Source organism: Akebia trifoliata, chromosome 5 (assembly GCF_017979445.1).
Source record: "Akebia trifoliata isolate Shusen 1 chromosome 5, ASM1797944v1, whole genome shotgun sequence".
NCBI classification, from domain to species: Eukaryota; Viridiplantae; Streptophyta; class Magnoliopsida; order Ranunculales; family Lardizabalaceae; genus Akebia; species Akebia trifoliata.
In genome coordinates, this window is record NC_141379.1 from 33,250,259 (window position 1) to 33,273,527 (window position 23,269).

The window sequence follows — 23,269 nt, forward strand, 5'->3', positions numbered from 1 at the left end:
GAGATTTATCAAAATTACTTCAACTAACTGGACCATTATCTCATCCAGGAAGACAGATCAACACATCATGTATCACGTCTAGAGAATAGAGGTACCACTGCTACCAACCTTTGACTAATTATCTTAGTCTAGGGTAATTCTCGCTTTCTTTCATTTGTTGTATATTTTTACTTGAGAAAATGCTCAAGTGACTGTGCAGGACACTGCGTTAGACAATGTGCTGTCATGGAGTTGCACACCAAGCCATAATTTTTTGAGTCGTGATGAATGCACTCGGTCATGGTATGCGGCTGACATGGAAAGGATATAGAACCATAGATCATTTTCATCAGGATGCACCAGAAGAAGATGTGCAGTTCTGTGCCCTTGCCGCATCATCCATGTACCAAGACCGCGTTTATTCAACATTATTCTAATTTTTTCATCGAGATACAATTGAAAAATCTGTGCCAGCAATGTGTGATGCAATGTCATGCCATGTCAGTTATACATTATAGTTTGAGAATGTATAAGATTACAGTTTTTATGATGTTTTGCCTGTATTGTACTTTGGCTTCTCTCAGTTGTTCATATGTTTAATGATGATGCGTTAAGTGTTGCATCTTTTTGTTTGTAATCTCCTTTCAGAATTAGGGCCTTCGAATTTAAACCAACCTTTCAGACTCTGATTCAACTTGGTTGAACCCATTTACATTCGTTTAAAGAGAGTTCAAAATATAATTGGATTTTTCTGTAAATTACCTTCCTTCTATTGTTGTTAAAAAACATTATTAAAGAAACACCAAAATCTCTTCTTGAAAAGAAATTTTCAAAGTCACATATTTTAAAACATTTCTAGACATAGGACCTGACCATATTTCGTTTTCATGATAGACTTCGTTTTCATGATAGACTTCTTAAGCAAGCTTAGGAAGAAACATTTGATTTGGGTAAGGAAGCAAAAGGATTCCTCGAAATCAGCCTAAGAAGGAGAGAAGGATGGTTTAAAAACCTTCGAAGGTCCAACCGGGCCGCAAAATAAGAACGCTCATGTGCAATACTATGGAAGCATAGATTACCATCAAATATCTGTATCTTCCATTTTGACATAGGTAGGTCTTCCAACTGTCTCTGTACAATCCTAGTACATATATACTAATTATAAAAGAAAAATTACAGTTTCATATTTCACACTTACTTTGTAACTTGAACAATGGTACAAACAATACATAATTAAAATATTATTTCATAGGAAAGAGAACTCACATGTAGTCCTCTGAACCATATGCAATCCTGATTCTTCTCCGGCTCTTCCTCTTGCGTAATGGAGCTGGTGTTGACCCATTGCGAGGCAATTCCCATCTGGCAATGACCCCATCCCATGAGGAGCTGACGAGCATTGGGTAGAAGGGGTGCCAGCTACAATCTCTCACAGCGGATTCGTGATGCTCAAGTCTTGCCACTTGGATTCCACTTACCTAAAAGGAATTGTCAAGTTATGGTGAATTCGAGATAGTTTGAGCAAGAAAGGAAGGGAAGCTCTCCAAATTCCTCATCTTCACACGGCACATCCGGAAGGCAGATTGGGACCCAAATTTGATTCATCAAATTTAGATCTTATGACCAAAGGTTTGTTGTGTAAATGTCTTGTACTCTATTGGTGGTACCCTAACCAGGGGGGGGGGGTGAAAGAGGAGGAGCCCCCGGACCAAATTTTTAGGGTTACTAAAAAGACAATTATGTAATATTTTCTCAAGAATTTTCAATTTTGGGGGAGATAGACACGTTTTAGCAACTCCCGATTTTATAAATAGATATCTATAGGGCTGTAAAACTTGAAAGGAAATAGTGATTGTTCTTGATCTGATCCATGGATGTAGGCACATTGCCAAACTACATAAATCCTTGTGGTTTGTGTGATTTTTTTCTTCTTTGCTGTTACGTTTTTTTTTTTTTCACAAGGTTGACTTGATTGGAGGATCATAACCATCCAACTTATTAGGATCACCTGATTGCGTGTACTTTGTCTAAGCATATGTCCTTTCTTGGACATATAAGACATTGAATGGAGAGTCCCGATCCTTGACGTCTACCAGGTGTAAAGCATAGCCAATTAGGAGCGAGCTCCTTTTCGAGCCATCCCCCATAGAAGAAGAGAAAAAATTATGCAAATGCAAGTACTTTGGCTATAAAATAATGTCTGGAAAAATGACAATCTGGATGACAAAAAAGAGTGATGAATTGGAGTGCATACCAAGTCATAAATATAAACGCAGCCATCATTAGATCCACTGTAAATGTACTTCTGACCAGTGCTGCAACAAGAATTAAGAGTCATGACGTTTTATTAGAAAGTTATGAAACCAGTATCAATACTCTCAAATTGGCAGGAAAAAAAATCTTGTAGAGGCCAAGACTCTAAAAAAATTCAATACTGGAGGCTGACTCAGACAGACCAAAATCTGGTGTACTTTGGTGAGTCATGCATGACTCACCATGGCATTGTGAAATGATATCCACCAGATCACCTTCACTGGGCTGACATGTCCAGACTTTAATTGATATAAAGTGTTCAGGAATTTACAGGTATGAAACAGAAGCTATCGTAAGTGGGCTACCTATAGGCCGGGGAGAAGTAACAGCGGATGAGAGTACGCAGGACCGAATGGCCTCTGTATGTAGCTAATGACTGATCACATGGATGTTTGTCATCTCTTGCCTCATCTGGGTAGTTCATCCATCTGTAATCCCACTCATATTTTCTCAACTTTTGATTGCTGCATAAAGGAAGAAAGCTAAATTAATAGTGAGAACTGTTTAGATTGTAATTAATCCATACAAATATGTTGACCTTAGAAACAAGAAGCCATGCTTCTGCAAAACCAGACCCAATTAATTGGTTCAGCCTTTTCATAATCTTACTGATTCCAAATCAACAAGTAAATATAAATAAAGTTGAGTTATATACTAGGATAATTGTTTTTATTAATGTGATACATGTAGTGCATCATGTGCATGTACATGTGTACACAGATTTATATATACAAACCATGATGTCCACCTATCATGGATCTAATAACATTATAGTCTATAAATGGTTTGTCTTACAGATTCAGACCTGGATGGAGGGAGCAAATATGCTTGTATTTATGGACGCAAATACAGATGCACAGCTTACTCAAGGTATTGTAACAATGACAATTGATGTAAAAATAAGAAATAATGATAATAATTCTTCAAGATACTCGATAATTTCAGTGAGGTTTTATACTACTTTTGGCAGATTATTTTGGTATCTGTTGTTTTCTAACCGCATAGCATCAGTCTGTAAAGCACTTCCCATGTGGATTGAGATCACACCAAATATTTGACTTAGAGCCCTAGTTATAGGGACCCCAAATTTCGTGCTCAGTTGAAAATGATTTATGCAACAAAAGAAAGAGCTTGTTTGGATGTTATTTTCAAGTAAAATGCAATATAATATGTTCTCTAAAAATATGCTATAATATGTTACTCTAAACCTGATTCAAAATTGTATAACAAGATCATCAATGCATTATGGACCAAAATGTTGGATAATCAAAGAACAAAAATGTTCATAGAATATTAATCAGAAAAAGAAAAAAAAATCATAGATTGAGCACAGCTGAGATGAGAATGTTGAGATTGGTGAGTGAATGGTAAATATAAACATCCAAGAGAATTCATAAGTAGCCCCAACAGGTGATAAACGAGGGAGAGTGATGAGATGGTGTGATCATGTAATAAAGACCAACAATTGCACCCAGGAAAAAGAAAATGCAAGTTGAAGGGTTTGTACAGGAGAAGGGAACACAGAAAATGTGGATTTGAGTACTGACAAAAGATTTGAAGGGACATTAGTTAACAGAAATATGAGTCTAGATGGAATTTAATAACACAAGATTTGTGTTGTTGACACCAAATAGTTGGGATAAGGCTCTTGCAGTGAGGGCCATGATTAGTGACAAACACTCTTCGCCCCAATCAATGAATTCACTATTACATTTACAGTTTTTGACAGTCAAGGTTTTAGGAAGGGGGAGGGGGCATGGAAATCTCCATCCAGGATTTGAGAATCTCTTTTGGAAATTAATTGGGTTTCTATAGAGGATTTTATTTTGGTTTTAGAGGGGTTAGGGTTTCAAGGAGGGTAAACCCATGGGAAACTTAGACTAAAGAAACATGAGGTTATGGATGAAGACTTCTTGAGAGAGAGAGAGAGAGAGAGAGAAAGAGGCCCAGTAAGTTTCAACTACCAAGAATCATAAGCCTTAGTAGTTATGCTCTTGTAAGAATAACACAACAGATGTAAAGTGCTATTTACATTAAACTATGAAAGGTTGAAGTATTATAAAATTAGGCTTGTATTTTTATCAATATGAGAGAGAGAACAAAACACATACCAAGTAGCATTAGCTGACATTCTTCGGATGTCCCAAAGTTTGAGGGTCTGATCTTTACCATTCGAAATTAAATAGCGACCATCCCCACGACTATCAAGAAATGTAATGCCTTCTAGATGTCCCATCAGGACCCCAGCTGGTCGTCCTTTGGCAAAGCAACGCCTGTCCCACACCTGAAGGTACTACATAAATTATCTAATAGTTCTTGGAGAATAAAAGCAAAGGCCAAAATTTTTTACAATTACTATAATATGGCTTCCAGTTTCAAGGGCTTCATTATGCAATACCAAAGGCATTTCAACTCAGATTGCTCATGATAAGGGCATTTTATTGGCATTATCCTAAAGGTGAAACTGACCATAATTTAATGAAGCTTAACTCAAATAATCACGAGACTTCACGACTATTTAAGTTCGCATGGGTGTCATATTTTCTTAGAGGAAGTTTCCAGTAACCTTCCTTCTGGTGCCAGTTGCAGGGTTTAAATGGATGAGAGCAAGCCCAAAAGAATGTAGATTGAGGTGAAAAGATCAGAAGATGAACATTCTAACAAAAAAAAATGGATCCAAATGGATTGAATGATAGAACAGGATCCATGACGCCAAACCCAAATATTGGGATCAGGTATTGTAAACAATGACGATGATGACAAAGAACGCAAGGGAAAAAAGGATTGTATCCACAGAATGTGCCTCATGAACTTCATTCGTCAAGAATTCAAAAGAAAACTTAACTTGTAAAATTAGCAAAGAAATGGAAATGTAGAATTTATTCTGGATACGAAAAGTAAAAAACATGGGTAAAAGCAAGAATGTATGAACTCAATTATTTATAATTTGCAGAAAAATCTATATTGGATGGTCAGCAAAATCTTATTATGCTGAATATAATACCCCTCTTGAAACAAACAAGTTACTCCTTAAGGAGCACTTCCTTTGTTCTTGTAATTTCTAAATTCCTGTAATATGATAGAAAAAAAAATGTGCTGTCGGCAGACTGGATTCCTCCACTCCACTCAGTTACTCTTCAGTGATTCTCTTGAGAAGGCATATGGTGGCTAATGAAACAAACATCCCTTTCAAGAAAAATAAATGCAAGAATCATCGACCTAAATTAATTGAGGACTTGCCCAAAAATTAAGTATCATTTGAAAAAGAACTTTACGATCAAACAATAAAAAAGACATAACAAAATTCATATAAAGGACCTAAATCCATTAGGGTGAGAAGTATAGTAAAAAAGTTTACCTTACAAAGATTATCATCACTCCCAGAATATATGAGATGACCAGTTTCATCAGCAAAGCATACTGTGTTAACATCAGACTGCAAGGGATATAAAATTTAGATTTCAGTATGTCAGTTCCAAGAGGTAACCACTACTTAAAAAATGCATTCCCAATCATCGAAACAACAATTTATCTGAAGAAAAGTGAAAAAAAAACCCATTAGTGTTAAGCAACCATATCAAATAACGTTGCACTAACAAAGAACTTGCATGTACAAGTAAATAAAGGGATAGAATACATAGATTTGAACCACGATAATCTCACGTGTTATATTTCCAATTTTCCACTTCTCAAATACCACAGGTGCACCCGAAGGATAAACTCATCAGTCATCAAGTGCAGATGAAGTGTGAGTCAGAATGTGTACAGAAAAGCATAATGAGTAATTCAATCAAAATAAAGAGCAACGGGAAAAACAAATAGATGACCTTTTGTATACAAATCTCATTAATGCAGCCCATAAAATTTGTTAACCTTCTCTCATTTGTTAGGTTCTTTTGAGGGGGATCTGAACGTCGGTATTTCGACTATTGAAGTTTTAAAAAAACAATTAGTCCATAATCCATATGGACCAATTATGCTCTAAAGTTGATACACAAGGTTCGATTGGAGTTGCTTATGAGAAAGAAAAAAAGAAGGTATCATCCGGTACGGACCAATATGGAATCATGCTTTGGATTAGCAAACATGGTTATATCTAGTTGCCACAAACAGTTAGTATATAAGAACACTCTTTTGATGATACTTTATCCTACAGTAATGAGAAAATTTTCTTTGCTCATAAGCTTAGATTATGCAGCCATGGACTTGCATATAAAAGGGCTTGCAGCTCCAATTCTCAAGACAGGAAGCAGAAAATTCTCAATCAGATACATTTCAGTATGCAATCCGCTGTGGAAGCCAACATATGCAAGAAGGGAAAATTATTTTCATGAATACATGGCTAAATTTCAATTGTAGTTAGCTAGCAATCTGAATATTAACATTATTCATAACTGGTTTTGCAATATAGGCAACTTTCTTGACTTTATCATTGATCCAAATCTAACAAAGTAAGAACTACTAGCCATTCTCGATGATGCTCGAAGAGTGGAGGACTAGTTCATTGTAATTATATAAAATGTGCAAGTGTGCCACTAAAAATTTATAATCAAGCTGGTAGATTGGCTCTGCAGGACCAAGAAATTTAAAATACACACATTTCTTTCCGAGGTAAATAAATGTGCAAACTCATCATTTACAAGAAAAGAGAAGGCATATTTAAAAGTAAGACTGTAAAATTCATCCCAACAACTAGGTACAACGAATCAAGAGTAAAACAGGAAAATTTAACTGTAATACCTTGTGTGCAGAAATTCGTAGTGTCAGCTTATTTGCTTCGAGATCGTAAACGTATATTGACTTATCGCTACTTCCAGCAACAAGTTCTCGCCCATCAGTTGAGTATTTCAAAGAAAATACTCCAAAAGAGTATTCCCCATCATCACCACTAGAGAAATCCAAACCTTCGTGAATCTCCTGCATAACAAATGGGCTGTGAATGAAAAGCAATACTTGTATTTGGAAAAGACAAAATTTTCAGAAGTCTGCAGTGGAAGTTTTTCAGATGAAGGGCTTTGTACAGCGAACTAAATAAGGGCTTTGAATTAGGACAGTCTAACAGAGACACAGATATGCATACGGCATAAATTCCAGGTGGATGAGAACAAACATTCATGAGTCACAACTAGACCACTGAGGCCAAAAAATCAATCTAACTCAGATAAAACCATCCAAATCCATTAATTTTGTTTGGATGATCAATATGCAAATGGCCTAGAAGAAATTCAACCCTAGGATGATCATCCTCTCAGTTCGTTTCTTGGCCTACAAAGCCCCCAGGTAAGATTTTCCAAATGGCTGTTCTCAACTCCCCTCCAAGATGTATTCCACTCCCATATGTACCTCTGTGTTCTGACAGACTACAATTGGTCAGTTTCTTGTATTGAAGATCTACAAGACAAATTTTATCCAATGATGGTTTTCTCTGTGTAACTTTCACGATCAATAAAAAAACACCCAAACTTGGATAATAGTAACTTTGATAACATACAGTAATGTTTGCAAGTGACTGTGTTGCAGAAGATCCAACATTAACAATATGGACGATAGGTGACATACTGGCATAAACCTGCATTTTAAATAAAAAAATAGACGTGAGAAATTTGTTCATTGGCATCATCTAGTTGAAAAACATAATGCAAACCAATGGAAAATTATTTATCTTACCAGTCCAACATCAAATTAATTTAATCAACATAGAGTAGTATTTAAAAGAGAAAAGAAAAAATTCCCCATCATGAAAGAAAAGAAAACACTAGTGTGATACATTTTATAGAGGTTGACATGAACAGATGTATCAGAAATTGTAACATACTTTGTTTGATAACCTTAACCCCTAATGAAACAAAATAACATGTAAACCTGTAGATAATTCACGGACAAACAATACCCACGTCTCATAACAAGATGACAGAATACATAGAAGGAATGAAGCATGAGTGTCACCAAAATATATAGTTAATCATTTCTCAACCCGATGGTTTCCCTAAGGGTGAGATGAGGATAACTTCACAATTGAGGCAGCAATCTATCTCAGGATTCATCTATATGACCAAGGCACATTTGATTGATCAAGATTCAACTGAACAGAAAGAAATCTGAATCAATAGCTGCATTTTGAATCATCTCTCCAGAGAGCAAACTTCAAACCTTCATCAATAGCTTCTAACTCATGATTAAGGACGGCAGTAAGATATATAGCATAGTTGAAACCAAGAAGAACGTTGGTCCAAGGAAAAGCTCACCAAGACCAGCGACATTACACGTGATAAAGCCATTGGTGCTAAGGTTTACATTCTCCAAGTTGTGGCAGTACCACTTTGCAAGGAATATGAGCAGGTATGATGCCCCAGATGTCAAAGAAATCCTTAGATGCGGAACTATTAGCCACCTTCCTACCACTTGAAGAAAATCAGGGGACGAAGCTCATTCTGAAATCTTCTTTTTTACATTCAAACATAGGTGACAAGTGGAGGCACAGTGTGAAACCTACTTGAATTCAGCCACAACACCCAAAGTCGAGAAGTGGGCTACAAGCATTTGAAGTTCAGAATTCTAATCCCCACAAACTCTTTGACACCCAAAAACCTCATATTCCCTTGGAATACCAACAATTAAAAAATTAACTGCATCTGCTTAGAATAATATGATGACTAACTAGCTTGCATCTTCTGAAGACCATTTTGGAGAAGCAAGCAACTAAGAAAATTGTGCTAGGAATTATGTACTTTAACCAGAAAAGGTGATGCCAACTAATATGGATTTAAGGGAGCAAAGTAGATGAACAAATTTCAGGCAGCTTATCTGGGTACACAAGTTGTCCCCATTTATTTGTTCATTTTCTCGTACAAGGGCACGCATGTAGTTATTGCTCACCATCTTACTAATAGTTTCAGGAGCGGATTTACAGTGGGGGCAATGGGGGCATTTTCCCCCACAGAATTTTCAAAGTCTCCAAGAGATAGTGAGCTATTGCACAGAGGCGGATAAAAAATCCGTCACTATTACCCCCATAAAAAAAAATACTCTTATTTGCCCCCACACAAAAAATTCCACTCCTAAGTTGCCCCCACGGAGGCAAAATCCCAGCTCCGCCCCTGAATAGGTTGAAGCAAGCAACAAAAGGACCTTTTTTTATGTTGTCTCTCTCCAGATCTTTTTCTGCCCATTAGCATTTTCAAATGGAAATCTTTAACATACTCAAAAATGCAGGAAAACTATAAACCATGCACTTTTCAAACAGCACGGTTGTTTACCTCTCTAAGAATAATGCAAGAAAGATCTGTGGGCACAGTTGGTATAGTGACCCAGCTTTGCAATGTTGGGGTTATCAAATGTCACATTGCTTATCTTAATGCACAACATAGTGCAAGTCTGACATACGGTAATATCTTTCAAAAGAAATAAAATCCAACATACATAATAACTGGTGGACAATATCATTTAGTATTAGGAAAAACTTTCACCCAACCATGCTGGTCCTATAATAGGTATTCAGTGACAACACCATCATAAAATTATATTAAAACGTTTATCCAACATTATTGAAAGTGCATTATAATAAGGCAAAAAAAAAAAAAAAATGCTTGAAATCCTCTACACACATTTTTTCCCCACATCATTATTCCCAGTTCTTTGTAATATATACTCTTGTGTGACCAAAACAAGCATATCAGGAAGGAAAATTTCATGATAAGTAATTTCTTTGAACAAGTGACGTGAACTTACAAGATGGCGTTGATCAGGGGACAGAGCTGTATCAGTAACTGTCCATTGCAAGCTTTTGGCCAGAATGTCCTTTTGAACTTTCCACCCATCATCCACGTTGTATATTCTAATGTGGCTTCCCTATTTAAAAAGAACAAATAGCAATCACTTTTGTAGGTCTTAACATAAGCAAAATAAAATTTTCACATAAACAAGTCATCTATTTTTTTTCCTCAATGTATCACAAAATCACTCTTAGCTTGGAGGAAGTAAATGCAGTACCTGAAACCCAGCAATAAAAAGAGAACCATCATCAGAAAACTGGGATACATAAGCTCGGCTGTCCATCTTGCCCACTCTCCACGGACCATTGACAGGCAAATATCTACTGAGAACATGACAACAATCTGCCGAAGAGAACCTGCCCCTCCCGGAGTAGTTACTTTCTCGTCCGGCCAACATTTTAAATGTGGAGACGGGCAAATCCCGCCTACCAGGTACAACCCGACTTAAAAGCTCATTGGGTTCCGATCTAAGCTTGGTGAGATGAGCAATGTCATCGTCGAGGAATGAAAATGGTTCTCTTGGCTTCTGACGAAGAGAAGTACCATCCAAAATCTCCCCACCGTCGCAAAGATCAGAATCTATTTCAAATCTACTCATCGAATAACCCATTTCATCCGTCACAACCTCACTCTTGATTTAAAACCATTACAGATCAAATCGGCGTATCTGTTGAACAAATACCACCAACAATTACATAACGGTTCGAAACAGGTCCAATTTTTCTTTTAACTCGTTTTGAGTCCTTGAACACTAGAAATTCAATCCAAAAAACATAATTTGTACAAATTAGGAATTTTTTCGATCATAAAAAAACATAACTTCTGCATATTAAGCCGCAAATCTAAAGAATTACAAGGCAAAAAGATGAGTGTTACAGAAAAAATCAACCATACGTGATCGAATCAAGTGAGAGTGAACTATCTTTAACTAAAACAGAAGATATACTATAAACAGGAAAGACAACCAAAGAAAATTAAATACTACATATCGGTTCAAAAAAGGTCCAATTTTTCTTTCAAATTCAATCCAAAGAAACATAATTTCTGTAAATTAGGGACCATTTTGATCCCAAATTTGAGCATATTAAGCTAGAAATCTAAAGAATTACAGGATTGAGGCGTGTGTTACAGAAATAATCAACCATACGTGATCGAATCAAGCAAATGAACTATCTTTAACCAAGAAAGACGAAATTCTAAAAAGAAGAAGACAATCAAACAGAATTACATATTCGAGATGATGAAAAAGAATAAAAAACAAATTGAACGAAGATTCCAGGATCAGACCTCCGATACAAACTAGGGTTTCAAGATTTGCCGAGATCGAATCCCTCACTCTCTCTCTCTCTCTTACAGACACAACTGAAGAGTCATCGCTAGATTAAGCAACCGTCCGTCGTTGGCGGTGTTGAAATACACGAGTTTATATTATGTACTCTCAGATGTTGGGTTGCAAACCAACTCCTGTGTCCTTATTGCTCGACACATGTCTTAATATTTAGGAAAATTTACCTAAAGGACCTCGGAGGGGTGGTTTATTTCTAAACAGTGCCTAAGTTTTGGGCGGAATCTAAATAGTACACTTTCTCTTTCTTAATCATCCTTATACCTCAACTCATGTTAAAATATTTTTTGAAATACCCAAATTACCATTTTTTAATATTTTTCACATAGTTAAGTTTTCTGATGACAATCATTTTCAATAATGTTTTATGGAAAATGATGATATAAGAATGATATATTCTTAATTTTGAACATTTAGATGAATTTCTTTTTATTTTGATGATTTATATATAAAAAAAATAAGAAGAATGAAGTTGAGATTCTAAAATTTTTTATGATTACATTGTAATTTTTATTTTATAATTTATGCATTTTAGGTATTTCAAGAAGATTTACCAATATAGAATTTAAAAAAAAAAAATTGAATCTCATTCACAACGTCGAGTTCATTACTTTTTATTATTTAGTTCAACATTTTTTATTATTAAATTCAATGATTTTTTTTATTTTCATAAAAATATTGTCGAACTCAATAATAATTAAATATGACTTAAAACCATCAAGTTTATCAATAATTATCACCGAACTCAAAAGGGTAATTGGGTATTTCAAAAATATTATAAGATAGGAGTTAAGGGACCATTAAGAAAGAAAAAATTTATTAAATAAACTATTTAGATATTGTTAAAAACTTATGAACTATTTTAAAAAAAATCCCCTTCAATAGGATCGTTAATTGGAATTCAGAGGCCTCTTCACGAGAGTATTATGAAAAGAGTCGTGATAATCTGACTCTCCCTAACATATCTCGATGTAAAATGTGCATAGAATCATAAGTTTTCTTTGGATACATAAGTATACATATACATAATATTTGCAATTGTGTATCTCGAGAAAAAATTAAAATTATGGCTGCATACACATGCCATGTCAAGAGAGTACGGGAGGGGGTCAGAAAACATTATTCTTATTAAAACACTTAGCTCGAACTATGTTTTTAAGAAGTGTGCCATGTGGCGTATAAGAAAACTGTCAACGAATAACATTCCAACTATCGGGAGTACGTGATCTTGATGAAGATGATGTGGCACTTGAAGTCCACCGGTGTAATTTGTGCCACGCAACTGTATTCCTCACCTAACAAAGCACAGATGGTGTTTGGCCTTCCTTGATTAAGTTTGATGAGGATGTTGTGTCTCGCCCCAAATGTCGAGTTGACTAGTCCGATTCATATCAATTAGATGAGTCAGATCGTTTAAATCAATTTTTTAATATATATAAATTTTATATTTGAATAATACTGAAGTGACCTTAAGATTGGGCCTCATATCACACACCCTAACGTCAAAGTCTATGGGAACCCAAATCCTCATCGTGATACAAGAGAAAAAACATATATGGTTCCTACTCATTTTCACACCAAGATGTGTGAGATACGATCCAATCTTGAAGTTACTCTAGCACGACTTTTCATAATTAGTGTATATGTTCAAAGAATCATGTTGGAATGACATTAAAATTGATACCATTTCACATGTTATTGACGTGGAGTGCACACAAAACATTAGATGCTTCTCACTTGTATCTTGATGAAAAGCATACACAAGTCCAAGTGCTAGTCTTGGGACACATGCAATGTCCGCACATCACACATTAGGTAAGTGAGGGTGTGCCTTTACGGGTGGCCCCTTAGGAATTAATGCTTATACTAAGTACCGAACTCACGGCCATGGACATTAATTGCTTATTGATCCGAAATTGCCATTGAACCAATCCCTTAGGGTTTGATGACCCCATGGTTATTGAATCATAATAAATTGGTTTTCAAATTTGATCACAATCCATTGACAAGCCTACTTTTATTTAAGGAATTTTAGTAAGAATAATGATAAACTGACTCTCCCTCCGACATACTCCCACTCCACTCTCTTGATGTGGCATTTGCATTAAGTCATATATTTCCTCGGGATATACAACTGTACATCTCTATAAATATGTGTAGTTGTGTATCTTAAGGAAATTGTTTTTTATGAATCTATACACATACCACAATAGGAGAGTAGAGGGGGAGTCAAAAAATCACTAATACCTCTAGTAAAATGGGAGATATCAGGTTTACCTAGTAGAAGATGAAAAATTGGATTTACCATTGAGTGAAACTCAAGTTCATTTTATTGATCAATTAAGGTGAAATTTTGACTTAAAATACTTTTAAAAAACTTAAATTATTGACTCAAAATTTTACCATCTAACTTATAAACAAAATGAACATTGACCGCCTATAAGGATAAATCTATTCTTGCATTTTGCAAGAGTAAACTTGATATATCCAATTTCACAAGGTGTATGACAAAATTCCCCTCCTAGATTTTGTTCAGTCCAACTTTTGCTAAGAACACCCCCAAGTCATATGAAATTGTCAAAGAATTCGCATTTAACACACATCTAAAGATGCTCTTAGTAAAAGTTGGTGTCAATAGAAGTTTGATTTATTTATTTAGGAATAATGATTTTCTGAACCCCCCTCCCCCCACGTCATATGTCCCTTACACTCTCATCATAAAATCGTAAATCATTTGCATCAGGATACGAAGAATCATAAATCATTTTCTTATGTATCTCGAGGCAAATGATCTATAATTTTATGATGGGGTGTAGGAGTCATCATATTATCACGACTCTTTATTTAAGGGCACAGGTTAAAGTCCAATAAATACGCTTTGAAAATTGAATTTTGTTGTTAAAATGCTTTAAAAAGTTTATTATTTTTTTTACCGAAATACCCTTGTGTTTCAATTTCCAAAGTGTATTTATTGTGCTCTAACGCGTGCCCTTAGCGCGCACGTTAACAAAATTTATTTATTTATTTATAGGTATGGTACATTTACTGCAGTAGTCCTAAATGTAAGGTTAAACTCCATAAGAAAGGTCCTCTCTGCACACTTTTCAATTATTGGAAAAAGATTGTGTCGTCCTAAGGAGGAGACTCCAAGAAACAACCTCGGTTTCCTGTTGACCACTGCAGTTCTCTCTCTCTCACAGTAAAGAAATGGAGGTACAGTGGTTACTGGTGTGTCATGGCTTCATCACTCTGTTAGTCATCGTTTCGTTCCTATGTGGCCAATGGCCAATCTTTGAGGGGACTTTCATCGAACGCATTCATTACTTCCTCACCATCGGTGCCTACGATTATTTCGTGTACTACGCTCTATGATCCCCTACTTCGCCCTAATCTTCTTCTTCTTCTCTCTCTCATCATTCGTTTAATTTCTTTTTTTTTTTTTTTTAATTATTTTTGCAGGAGATTTGTGATGTTTGTATGTGGTTCTCGAGCTAGAGATTCGATTCTCTCCGTAGAGTATTACTGCTGTGATCGACCCAACCCTATCTTGCAGGTTTCTGAGTAATTTCTTTTCTTTTAGTTAATCGAATTTGGTTTCTTCGAATTTAGATTTTGTTTTTAAGTTAATTTAGGTATTTTTACCTTCTATGTAAATAATGGTTTGGAATCAAAATTGATTCTTGACATTGTAATTTACTTTTCTTGTAAACCCCCTTTTTTGTTTAGTTAGATTTTCCATTTCCAGGGTTTGGATTTTGTTCCTGAAATTGGTCTGGTTAGTTGGAATGTTAGGTTTGACACTCACAAACACGTTTTGATGACCTTAGAAGCTGGGCTAAAATTGGGTGTCTGTGTTACGTGTCTAAGTGGTTAAGGGCTTACATTTGACGCTTTCGAACAGGTCTAGGCCTTTGGGCATGTTGATTTTGTGGAGAACTAATTTAATTGAAAATCTTGGATGATGATTACATGTCTCATTGGGTTTATATAGATTCAAGATATTCATGAATATAGAAGGATAATCAATCAATCCAATATAATATACGTCATTGATCCTAACTGATGCAAATCTAAGATATTCAAGATATGTTATGAGATATATCATAGCATTGATCTTGTTTATCTCATTCACATTATTATAATGCATACACCTTATCCCTATTAGATTTAGGTTCCTAACATTTAGTATTAGAGCCAAACACACATCTCAAGTTTAAGTCATGGAATAAGTTATTGGAAAAAGAAAAAAATAAACCCTAAGAAAAGCCCAGAGAAATGCCCCACCCAGAGTGGAAGCTGCCGTGGACGTTGGCTGCGGAGCATGGTGGTTTGTTATGTGCCCAAGTGACTAAGGGCTTAAATTTGACATGTTCCAACAGGTCTAGGCCTTTTGACATATTGGTTTAGTTACTTAAAAATCGTCAATGTTCTTCATTTTCATAGAAACTAGTCAAATTACTGTGATGCACACCCGTCCAGCAGCTTACATCATATTTTCTATAGGTAAAGATGATGCAGCTTACATCATATTTGATGCATATGCCTTACAATGTATTTTAGACCTTTTTTTTGTTCGAATTGTTTTCATTTATCCACTTTGTCTTTGTCATTCATTATCTTGAAATGTAGGAAATTAATTTGCAATAATTGAAAGGTAGGAAATTAGTTTCTTAGTTTTTCTTTCTTTTTCAAAATGCTAGATGTAAGTGGTGGATAAGGCCTTGATGTTCTTTCTGTTATTTACTACCCTTTTTTTCTCTTCGAACCCCCCTCACTAAAGGGACCCCCTTGGCCTTTATGGCACTCTCCATGGGCTCCTTCATTGCACCTGGCAGGGTTCCCCATATTGGCGGCATTAGGGTCTAGCGGTCTGTGGTCCCTCCCCTGGAACCCAAGTTACGACCAATGAATTGGTGATGCAGTACAGGGTTGTGGCCCATTGACATATCCAGATTGCTGAGTTGGCAGGCCCGTGTATGTAATCCATATATGTGGTTCTTCCATATACTTTTTCATTATGAAATCCTCCCTCAATGATGTTGTCTCATAGTTGACAAAGTTGCTTAACTAATAATGATACGTCTGTGTGGTTCATTAACATTTGAAGTTTGAATAATTGTTGATTTTGTTTCCTTGTGTTGCAGATTATTTATCTGGCAATAATTGGGGGGACATATTATTTAATTGTAAAGTCGTCCTTCAGCTATATTCCTGGCTATTATATCTCTGAAGTTCACAGGTACCATATGAAGCAAACTTTCATTCTCTCTCTCTCTCTCTTACACAATCAGGATGATTTTTTTTTTTTTTTTTTGAGAAGTTATGATGATCAATGAGACTAATATATTATTGCAGGTACACAAGCTTGTTGGCAGTCGGTGTGGGCGTTTTGCTCTTTCTATTGACTAGCTTTTCTGATCCAGGAACTGTGAAAGCTGAGAATGTTAACCAATACCTTGCCGCTTATCCTTATGATGATATCATTTATAAGCAGAAACAGTGTTCGACTTGCAAGATTCCAAAGTATGTGTTATTGCTTTGGTAGTTAGGGCATTCCTTTCAGTAATTATCTTTAAAGTGTTTTCTAATGGCAATTGTACTTTGTCTTAGACCTGCTAGGTCCAAGCACTGCAGCATTTGTGATCGTTGTGTTGCTCGATTTGACCACCATTGTGGATGGATGGTTGGTTTATTTCTTTATATTTGTTTCGATTTAAAGTTTTGGTGGAGTATTTTGCTGTTTTTCTTGCATTTTATAGCTTGATCCTATGTCTCTTTTTATATTCTCATTTAAGTTTATAATTAAGTGCACTGCACCAATAAAAATGTAGTTTTGGTTTAAGTTATCATTAGACAAGTTTGATCTACATCTAATTTTCTAACTTGCACATCTTTGTGGCAGAATAATTGCATAGGGGAAAGGAATACCCGGTATTTCATGGCTTTCCTACTTTGGTGAGATTTCATCTGATTTTACATTTTGTTTCAAACACCGAAATTTTTGTTAGGTGGATCAAGTGTGTTGCCTATTGTGTTTGTATTCACTTATGCAACAAATGTAGTCCTTATTGATTGGACATCTCATCTACAGGCATTTCCTTCTTTGCTTGTATGGAACGGTCGCCCTTGGGTTGATTCTTGCTAGTCGATTGAAAGAGTTAAAAGTTACATACATTCTGACAGGTAATCTTATATACCTTCACATATCTTGGTTGGTGACTGAGATGCTCAGTGTACTTTACCTATATTATTCCCTGCAGTTTATTATGGCATAGAAAATTCGTTCTTCAGTTTAGCCCCCCATGTTATACAGGTGAGGAAAAATAGCTTAATATTTGGTTTTCCTGTGTTATTTGTACTTGAATCTTTATGTGGAAATATAGCTTGGAACGGTACCTTCCACATATAATTTGATGGCCATAACCCACAACAATCTTAAACCACCAACACAAAAATTTATATATGGACTTTTCAACATATTTTTACTGATCACTCTGCTTTATTTTTGGGCTATCATGTTGCCTTTCACCCTTTAACTAAATGTTCTGAGTGTGATCCAGTGGTTGTTGGGTTCCTATAACACACAAATACTTCTAATGGTGTTCCTAGCCGTGGTTTCTTTGTTGTTGGCGGGCTTCTTTGTGTATCACACCAATCTCTGTCTTACAAACACTACCACCAACGAGGTAATCTTGATTATCCAGCTCATTACCAAACACTTCCCAAAAACTCAGTCTCACACCTCTCTGGGTTTTTTTTGCGAACTACCAGACTTTTAAGTGGAAAGACTACATAAGCTGGAAGAGGAAACTAAATGAAGTAAAGGCGAGCACTGCAGCCCTCAAGGCAAGTATCAGTGGGATGACTGGAGAAAGGAAGCCACCTCAGAGCAAATGGAGGGCCTTCTTTCGGAGGTCCCCATTAGAAGATGCAGAGAACGTTGGCAAGGATAATATTTACGATAGAGGACTCTTTAATAATCTTCACGAGATTGTGTTTCCACCATCTACAAGACCATCATTTTTAGGCAGCAAGGCAGATTGAGAATGCTACCAATGGCTCTTTGGCTCGCCAGATTTCAGTGATGTATGATATCAGTAGAAGCAGCTTGTTTGGCAGATCTGTTCAATTTTTTATTGCTAGATGAAAGGGGAAGGTCATGCAAATTTGGAAACCTTTTCCCATTATCGCCCATTGGTGTGGTCTTTTCTATCTGCCCATTTAAGCGCTCACCAATTGATTGGATTGGTTCGGATTGACAGGCTGTTTCTTGGATGTACGTCTTCGTCTCAATCTTGTAAGAATCACATAGGACGCAGGGGATCCTTCAATTGATGAAAGGGATGCATGAGTTTTGATTTTGTACTAATGAATGATAGTTTCAAATCATTGAAACTCATATAAATCATTGTTTTTGGGTAATAATTGGATATCATTAATGCATGGCAATATACTTGATCAGAACCAGATTTGTTCAAATGATCCTAAGGATCATAGATTAATTGTGTTTTCGTGATATGGAAGCAATGGTCCAGAAAGTGAATTTTATTTATTGGATAGTTAGGCGTGGGCCCGAAGATGAAAGATTGTTTGAGAGACACCAAAAAAGCAGGATTGATAGTAGATGGTGGGAGAGGGGGCACCTTGGTTTGAAGTTTCTTGACTGCTAATCCTTGTCCTTGATCAAGGTTGATATTGTTTTTTCATCTCTGCCTCATTTGGAAAAGAGTCGTGCTGGAGTGCTATCAAGATTGTACCTCATATCGCACATCCTGACGTGAAAGTGTATAGGAACCATAGATGCTTTTTCACTCGTATCTCGATTAAAAGATCGGTTCCTATATACTTTCATGTCAGGATGTGCAATGTGAAGTTCAATCTTGAGGTCACTTGAGCTATTCTTTGGAAAATTTTCACAATAATTCAAATGGTCTGTGTCGTTTCATGCATACACTCCAAAACTTTTCCTGGGCGACAGAAAATCCAAACCCAGTAATGTGCTTTTGAATCTATAAACTGCTTATGAGTTGTGATTTGCTTCTTTCAACGTCCTCCATGTTTCTCGTTGAACTTGATGAGTTGTTTTGAATCTAAACACAGATGGGTCTTTGATCCAAGAAAGATATTCTCTTTGTGGCTTCTTTCGAGATAAAAATGGTAAAAAACTGTTCTTGGCATACAGTATGCATTGCAATGCAACACCCCACATCAAAGAAGTAGACTTTTTTTTTTCTTTCTAACATTTCTTCTTTCACTGTTGTCATTAAGCCTCCAAAATGAATATACCAATTTTGGATCGAAGGAAAGCAAAAGACAAAATCACGCTTACATGAAGGCCAATATCTAAAGTATTGTTTCTCTTTCTTAGTGTACAAGGGATATCAAACTATTGGTGGGTTTGGTTGGGTAATGTTGGTGGTCTGGCTCTAAATACATGTTTTCTACAACGCTCGAAAATACTGTCATATATCAGATCAAACTGTACTCCTGCTCTCTCCCGATTCACAATGAAAAGAATGTGATCAGCTTCCAAAATCTTGTAATACCTGCACTCAGCAAAACACTTATTTTAGTAGGGACGTGAAATAAATACAAAAAGCTACGTTTCATGTTAAAACGGTCTGGCGGCTTCAAAGTCAGATTCTTGTGATGAGGGTAGGAAGGAGGACAAACCAGATGCCCGGTTGCAAAGGTTGGCATTCAGAGTCATTTTCAACAAAACGGCTAGCATGTTCAACTGGTATACGAGGATGGGTCATGGATATAGTATTGACCGCACCGTCATTGGCTTGCCAATCCTCATCCCTACACATATTTTACAAAGAGGAATGAAACCAGTTAGTAAACATTGAAGAAGACCTTTAGACGAAAATCTTGATCTCAAAGCTTCGATATAGCCAACACTCACCTGTATCCTTTACAAGGAAGAGGGACCTCATGAGGATGGCGCCATTGGCTCATTTGTAAGACTCTAATGAAAAGCATGGGGTGGATCTTAAGTATGCTTGAAGGAATCGTCGCCCCCATGATCTTTCTCGTCCGCTTAGTGGCGTAGCTGAAGTAGAACGTGTTAGGAAACGTGTTGACATGGTGGTTGATTCTCATGGACCCTTGAATCGTAAGGTCTGGTAGGATCCAATCACCTGAAACAAATGGACCAGAGTTCCCCAAGAGACAATCCACCAGACCCGAAATGCCCATTTTCTTGTACGACATGTTGAAGTGGTCAAACCCAAAATTGTAGTAGTTCTTTAGCCATTGAATATCAATCCAATCGTAAATTATGACCCCTAAGCGGCACAACTGAAGTAGACAAATAGGCTTCATAGATCTTCCATCTTCGGGTCTGAAACAAATTGAAGTTTAGAGATTTTTGGAGATAGAAAATAAATGACAAACAAAGCTCAGTAACTCACAGAATCCCATCTAAGTAGGTTCTAGTGGTCCCATTGAACGCTCCAGATAACGCCGTTATGCTCAATACCCAGTTCTCAGAAGTGCAATCATACCCCTTGAAAGCCTGAAATTGATCGAAATATAAATATTAAGAATTGGTTCTCTTTAGGGTGATTTTGATATTTAAAACGACTAACCTTGTCCGCTAGCATTTGCTGCAACACACGAACCACCTGAGCTCCAGCCGAATGTCCTACAAAGTGGATAGGATGATCTTCATCCCATTCAGGGTAGTTCCCTGAATTCCAATCAGATCAACAAAAATCATGAAAATAAAATTAACCATATTTCCAAAAAATCGTAATTCAATTACTTAAAAAAAGATGGACATAAAGGTTTGATCTTCCAACCTTGATCGTAAATCCTTCCGAATTGTGAATGCCCACAAGCCTTGCTATGTTCTTCTCCATAATCAACTTGCCCGCCTTTCAGATAATAAAACAATTCGCGAGCCCTGAAAACCTATAATTCATTAACGTTTGCGACAAATGTAGAATAAAAAGAAACAGAAAAAGGAGGAGATAGGCCTAGGATGAACCTTAATTATTGTTTGATAGGTTCAAGTACCCACCTATCATGTATGCTAGTTAAGGATCCCAAATCAGGAACAAGAACACGTTCATCCTTCTTCTCTGCTCCAGCGAAATATGACAAGCAACCCAATCTCTGCAATGCCCAAAACTTCATTAATGAGGACAAACAATCAATCGATCCGAAGACCCCGAAAAAGCAATCCAATAACAGATAAGAACCCTTTCATAAAATTCAAGACAAGAACAAACACAACTCCATTAACAACCTCTACAAACAAGACAAGACCCAAAACTCCAATAACAAGGACAAAGAATAAATCGATCCGGAGGCCCAAAAAATCAATCCAAGAACAGATGAGAACTCTTTCATAAAGTTCAAAAAAATAAGAATACCCAAAACTTCATTAAGAATGATAAGGAAGATATTGATCCGAAGACCCAAAAAGGTGGATCCAAAACAAGAACAAACACAACTCCATTAACAACCTCTACAAACAAGACAAGACCCAAAACTACAATAACAAAGACAAAGAATAAATCAATCCGGAGGCCCAAAAAATCAATCCAAGAACAGATGAGAACTCTTTCATAAAATTCAAAAAAATAAGAATACCCAAAACTTCATTAAGAATGATAAGGAAGATATCGATCCGAAGACCGAAAAAGGTGGATCCAAATAAAAAACAGATAACTCATTTCCTAAAGATTAAAAACAAGAACACCCTAGACTCCATTAACAATAGATATCGATCCAAAGGCCCAGAAAAAGTATTCTGAACTAAAAAGAGATGAGATTGAGAACCCATTTCCTAAAAAATTCAAAACTTTATTAACAATGCCGAAAGATATCGATCCAAAGACCCAAAAAGGGGGGTCCAAACCAAAAACAGATGAGAACTCATTACCTAAAGATTCAAAAACAAGAACACCCAAGAGTCCAATTAACAATGTGGAAGAAAATATCAATCCAAAGAACCGAAAAATGCATTCCAAAGGAAAAAACAGATGAGAACCCATTATATAAAATTCAAAACATACCCCCTTGCCGAATCCGAAGATCCCATGAACCAACACAATTGGAGGCAATCCATCAAATGTTTTTGGTATTTTAGGCTCATCTTCTCTAACCTCAACATTCATATTGGGTCTAAAACATTCATTTAGAGCTAGTGAGAGATCTGATGCCACAGCTGTGCTAAATATATAAAACCCATATAGCAAATGAACCAAAGAGCTCACAAAAAGCTCTGATAACTGAAGCATTGCAGCAATCCACAATCCAATCATTGGAACTATTTTCTTTAAACCAATCAATGAGAGGTTGAATTTGAATCCAACGGTTGAAATTTGAAAAATGATTTCGAGCAATAACTAGCAGCAGAGCCTCTTTTCTCTTTCAAACTTGTAAAAGAAAGAAAGAAAAAGCTCTTCTGCAACACCACCACATTCACCTCTCCCAACCAAAACCAAACTGTTTTCTCTCTCCTCAAATGAAGAGGATGAAGCTGTCTATATAATAATCCCTTTTTGTATTTTTAGAATTTTGTATTCCTGCACCTCAAATTTTACTTATTACATCCCAATTTCTTAAATTATTTATTTCACTCTAATTAAAGATTAAAGCACCCCCACCCCAAAAAATAAAAAAAAATAAAAAACTCTTGAAATAACTTCAACATCTACAATTAGGATTAGCCTATATAAAATCTTAAATCAAATGAATAGAAATCTCAAAGAGAAAGGGTGAGACTTTGCTTATTCTCCATCATTGACATTTTTTATTTGAATTAGGATCCAATGCCCCATTCCTATAATAAAGGAAAGATGTATGCGTGGCATGATTTTATTGGATTTTAAAACACTTATAGCTC

At 36.1% G+C, this 23,269-nt stretch overlaps 3 protein-coding genes across 4 annotated transcripts; 1 reads left to right on the forward strand and 2 right to left on the reverse strand.

The window, feature by feature from the left end:
* Positions 1–1,054: 1,054 nt before the first annotated feature.
* Positions 1,055–11,509, reverse strand: LOC147402368 (transducin family protein / WD-40 repeat family protein). 2 transcript variants are annotated; one of them, XM_086443989.1, is made up of 10 exons: positions 11,352–11,509; positions 10,282–10,731; positions 10,021–10,140; positions 7,784–7,861; positions 7,033–7,209; positions 5,651–5,728; positions 4,404–4,576; positions 2,598–2,756; positions 2,234–2,294; positions 1,055–1,457 (listed from the first exon to the last, which is right to left on the reverse strand). In XM_086443989.1, exons 2-10 carry the CDS (start codon positions 10,672–10,674, stop codon positions 1,242–1,244), a joined length of 1,455 nt encoding a protein of 484 aa, XP_086300115.1. In that variant the 5' UTR covers positions 10,675–10,731; positions 11,352–11,509; the 3' UTR covers positions 1,055–1,241. The 2 variants fall into 2 exon arrangements, with proteins under 2 accessions (XP_086300115.1, XP_086300117.1); XM_086443991.1 differs by having other exon boundaries at positions 10,282–10,815; positions 11,352–11,475.
* A 2,951-nt stretch (positions 11,510–14,460) lies between these two features.
* On the forward strand, positions 14,461–18,925 carry LOC147402369 (DHHC-type zinc finger family protein). The gene is made up of 10 exons (XM_086443993.1): positions 14,461–14,765; positions 14,869–14,962; positions 16,554–16,648; positions 16,765–16,932; positions 17,020–17,092; positions 17,312–17,364; positions 17,501–17,592; positions 17,670–17,722; positions 17,970–18,095; positions 18,181–18,925. The coding sequence occupies exons 1-10, from the start codon at positions 14,617–14,619 to the stop codon at positions 18,451–18,453; spliced, it is 1,176 nt and encodes a 391-aa protein (XP_086300119.1). The 5' UTR covers positions 14,461–14,616; the 3' UTR covers positions 18,454–18,925.
* Positions 18,926–19,672: 747 nt separating this feature from the next.
* On the reverse strand, positions 19,673–22,901 carry LOC147402370 (uncharacterized). The gene is made up of 8 exons (XM_086443992.1): positions 22,437–22,901; positions 21,437–21,531; positions 21,216–21,319; positions 21,003–21,103; positions 20,826–20,929; positions 20,318–20,755; positions 20,083–20,214; positions 19,673–19,955 (listed from the first exon to the last, which is right to left on the reverse strand). The coding sequence occupies exons 1-8, from the start codon at positions 22,683–22,685 to the stop codon at positions 19,796–19,798; spliced, it is 1,383 nt and encodes a 460-aa protein (XP_086300118.1). The 5' UTR covers positions 22,686–22,901; the 3' UTR covers positions 19,673–19,795.
* Positions 22,902–23,269: the final 368 nt, after the last annotated feature.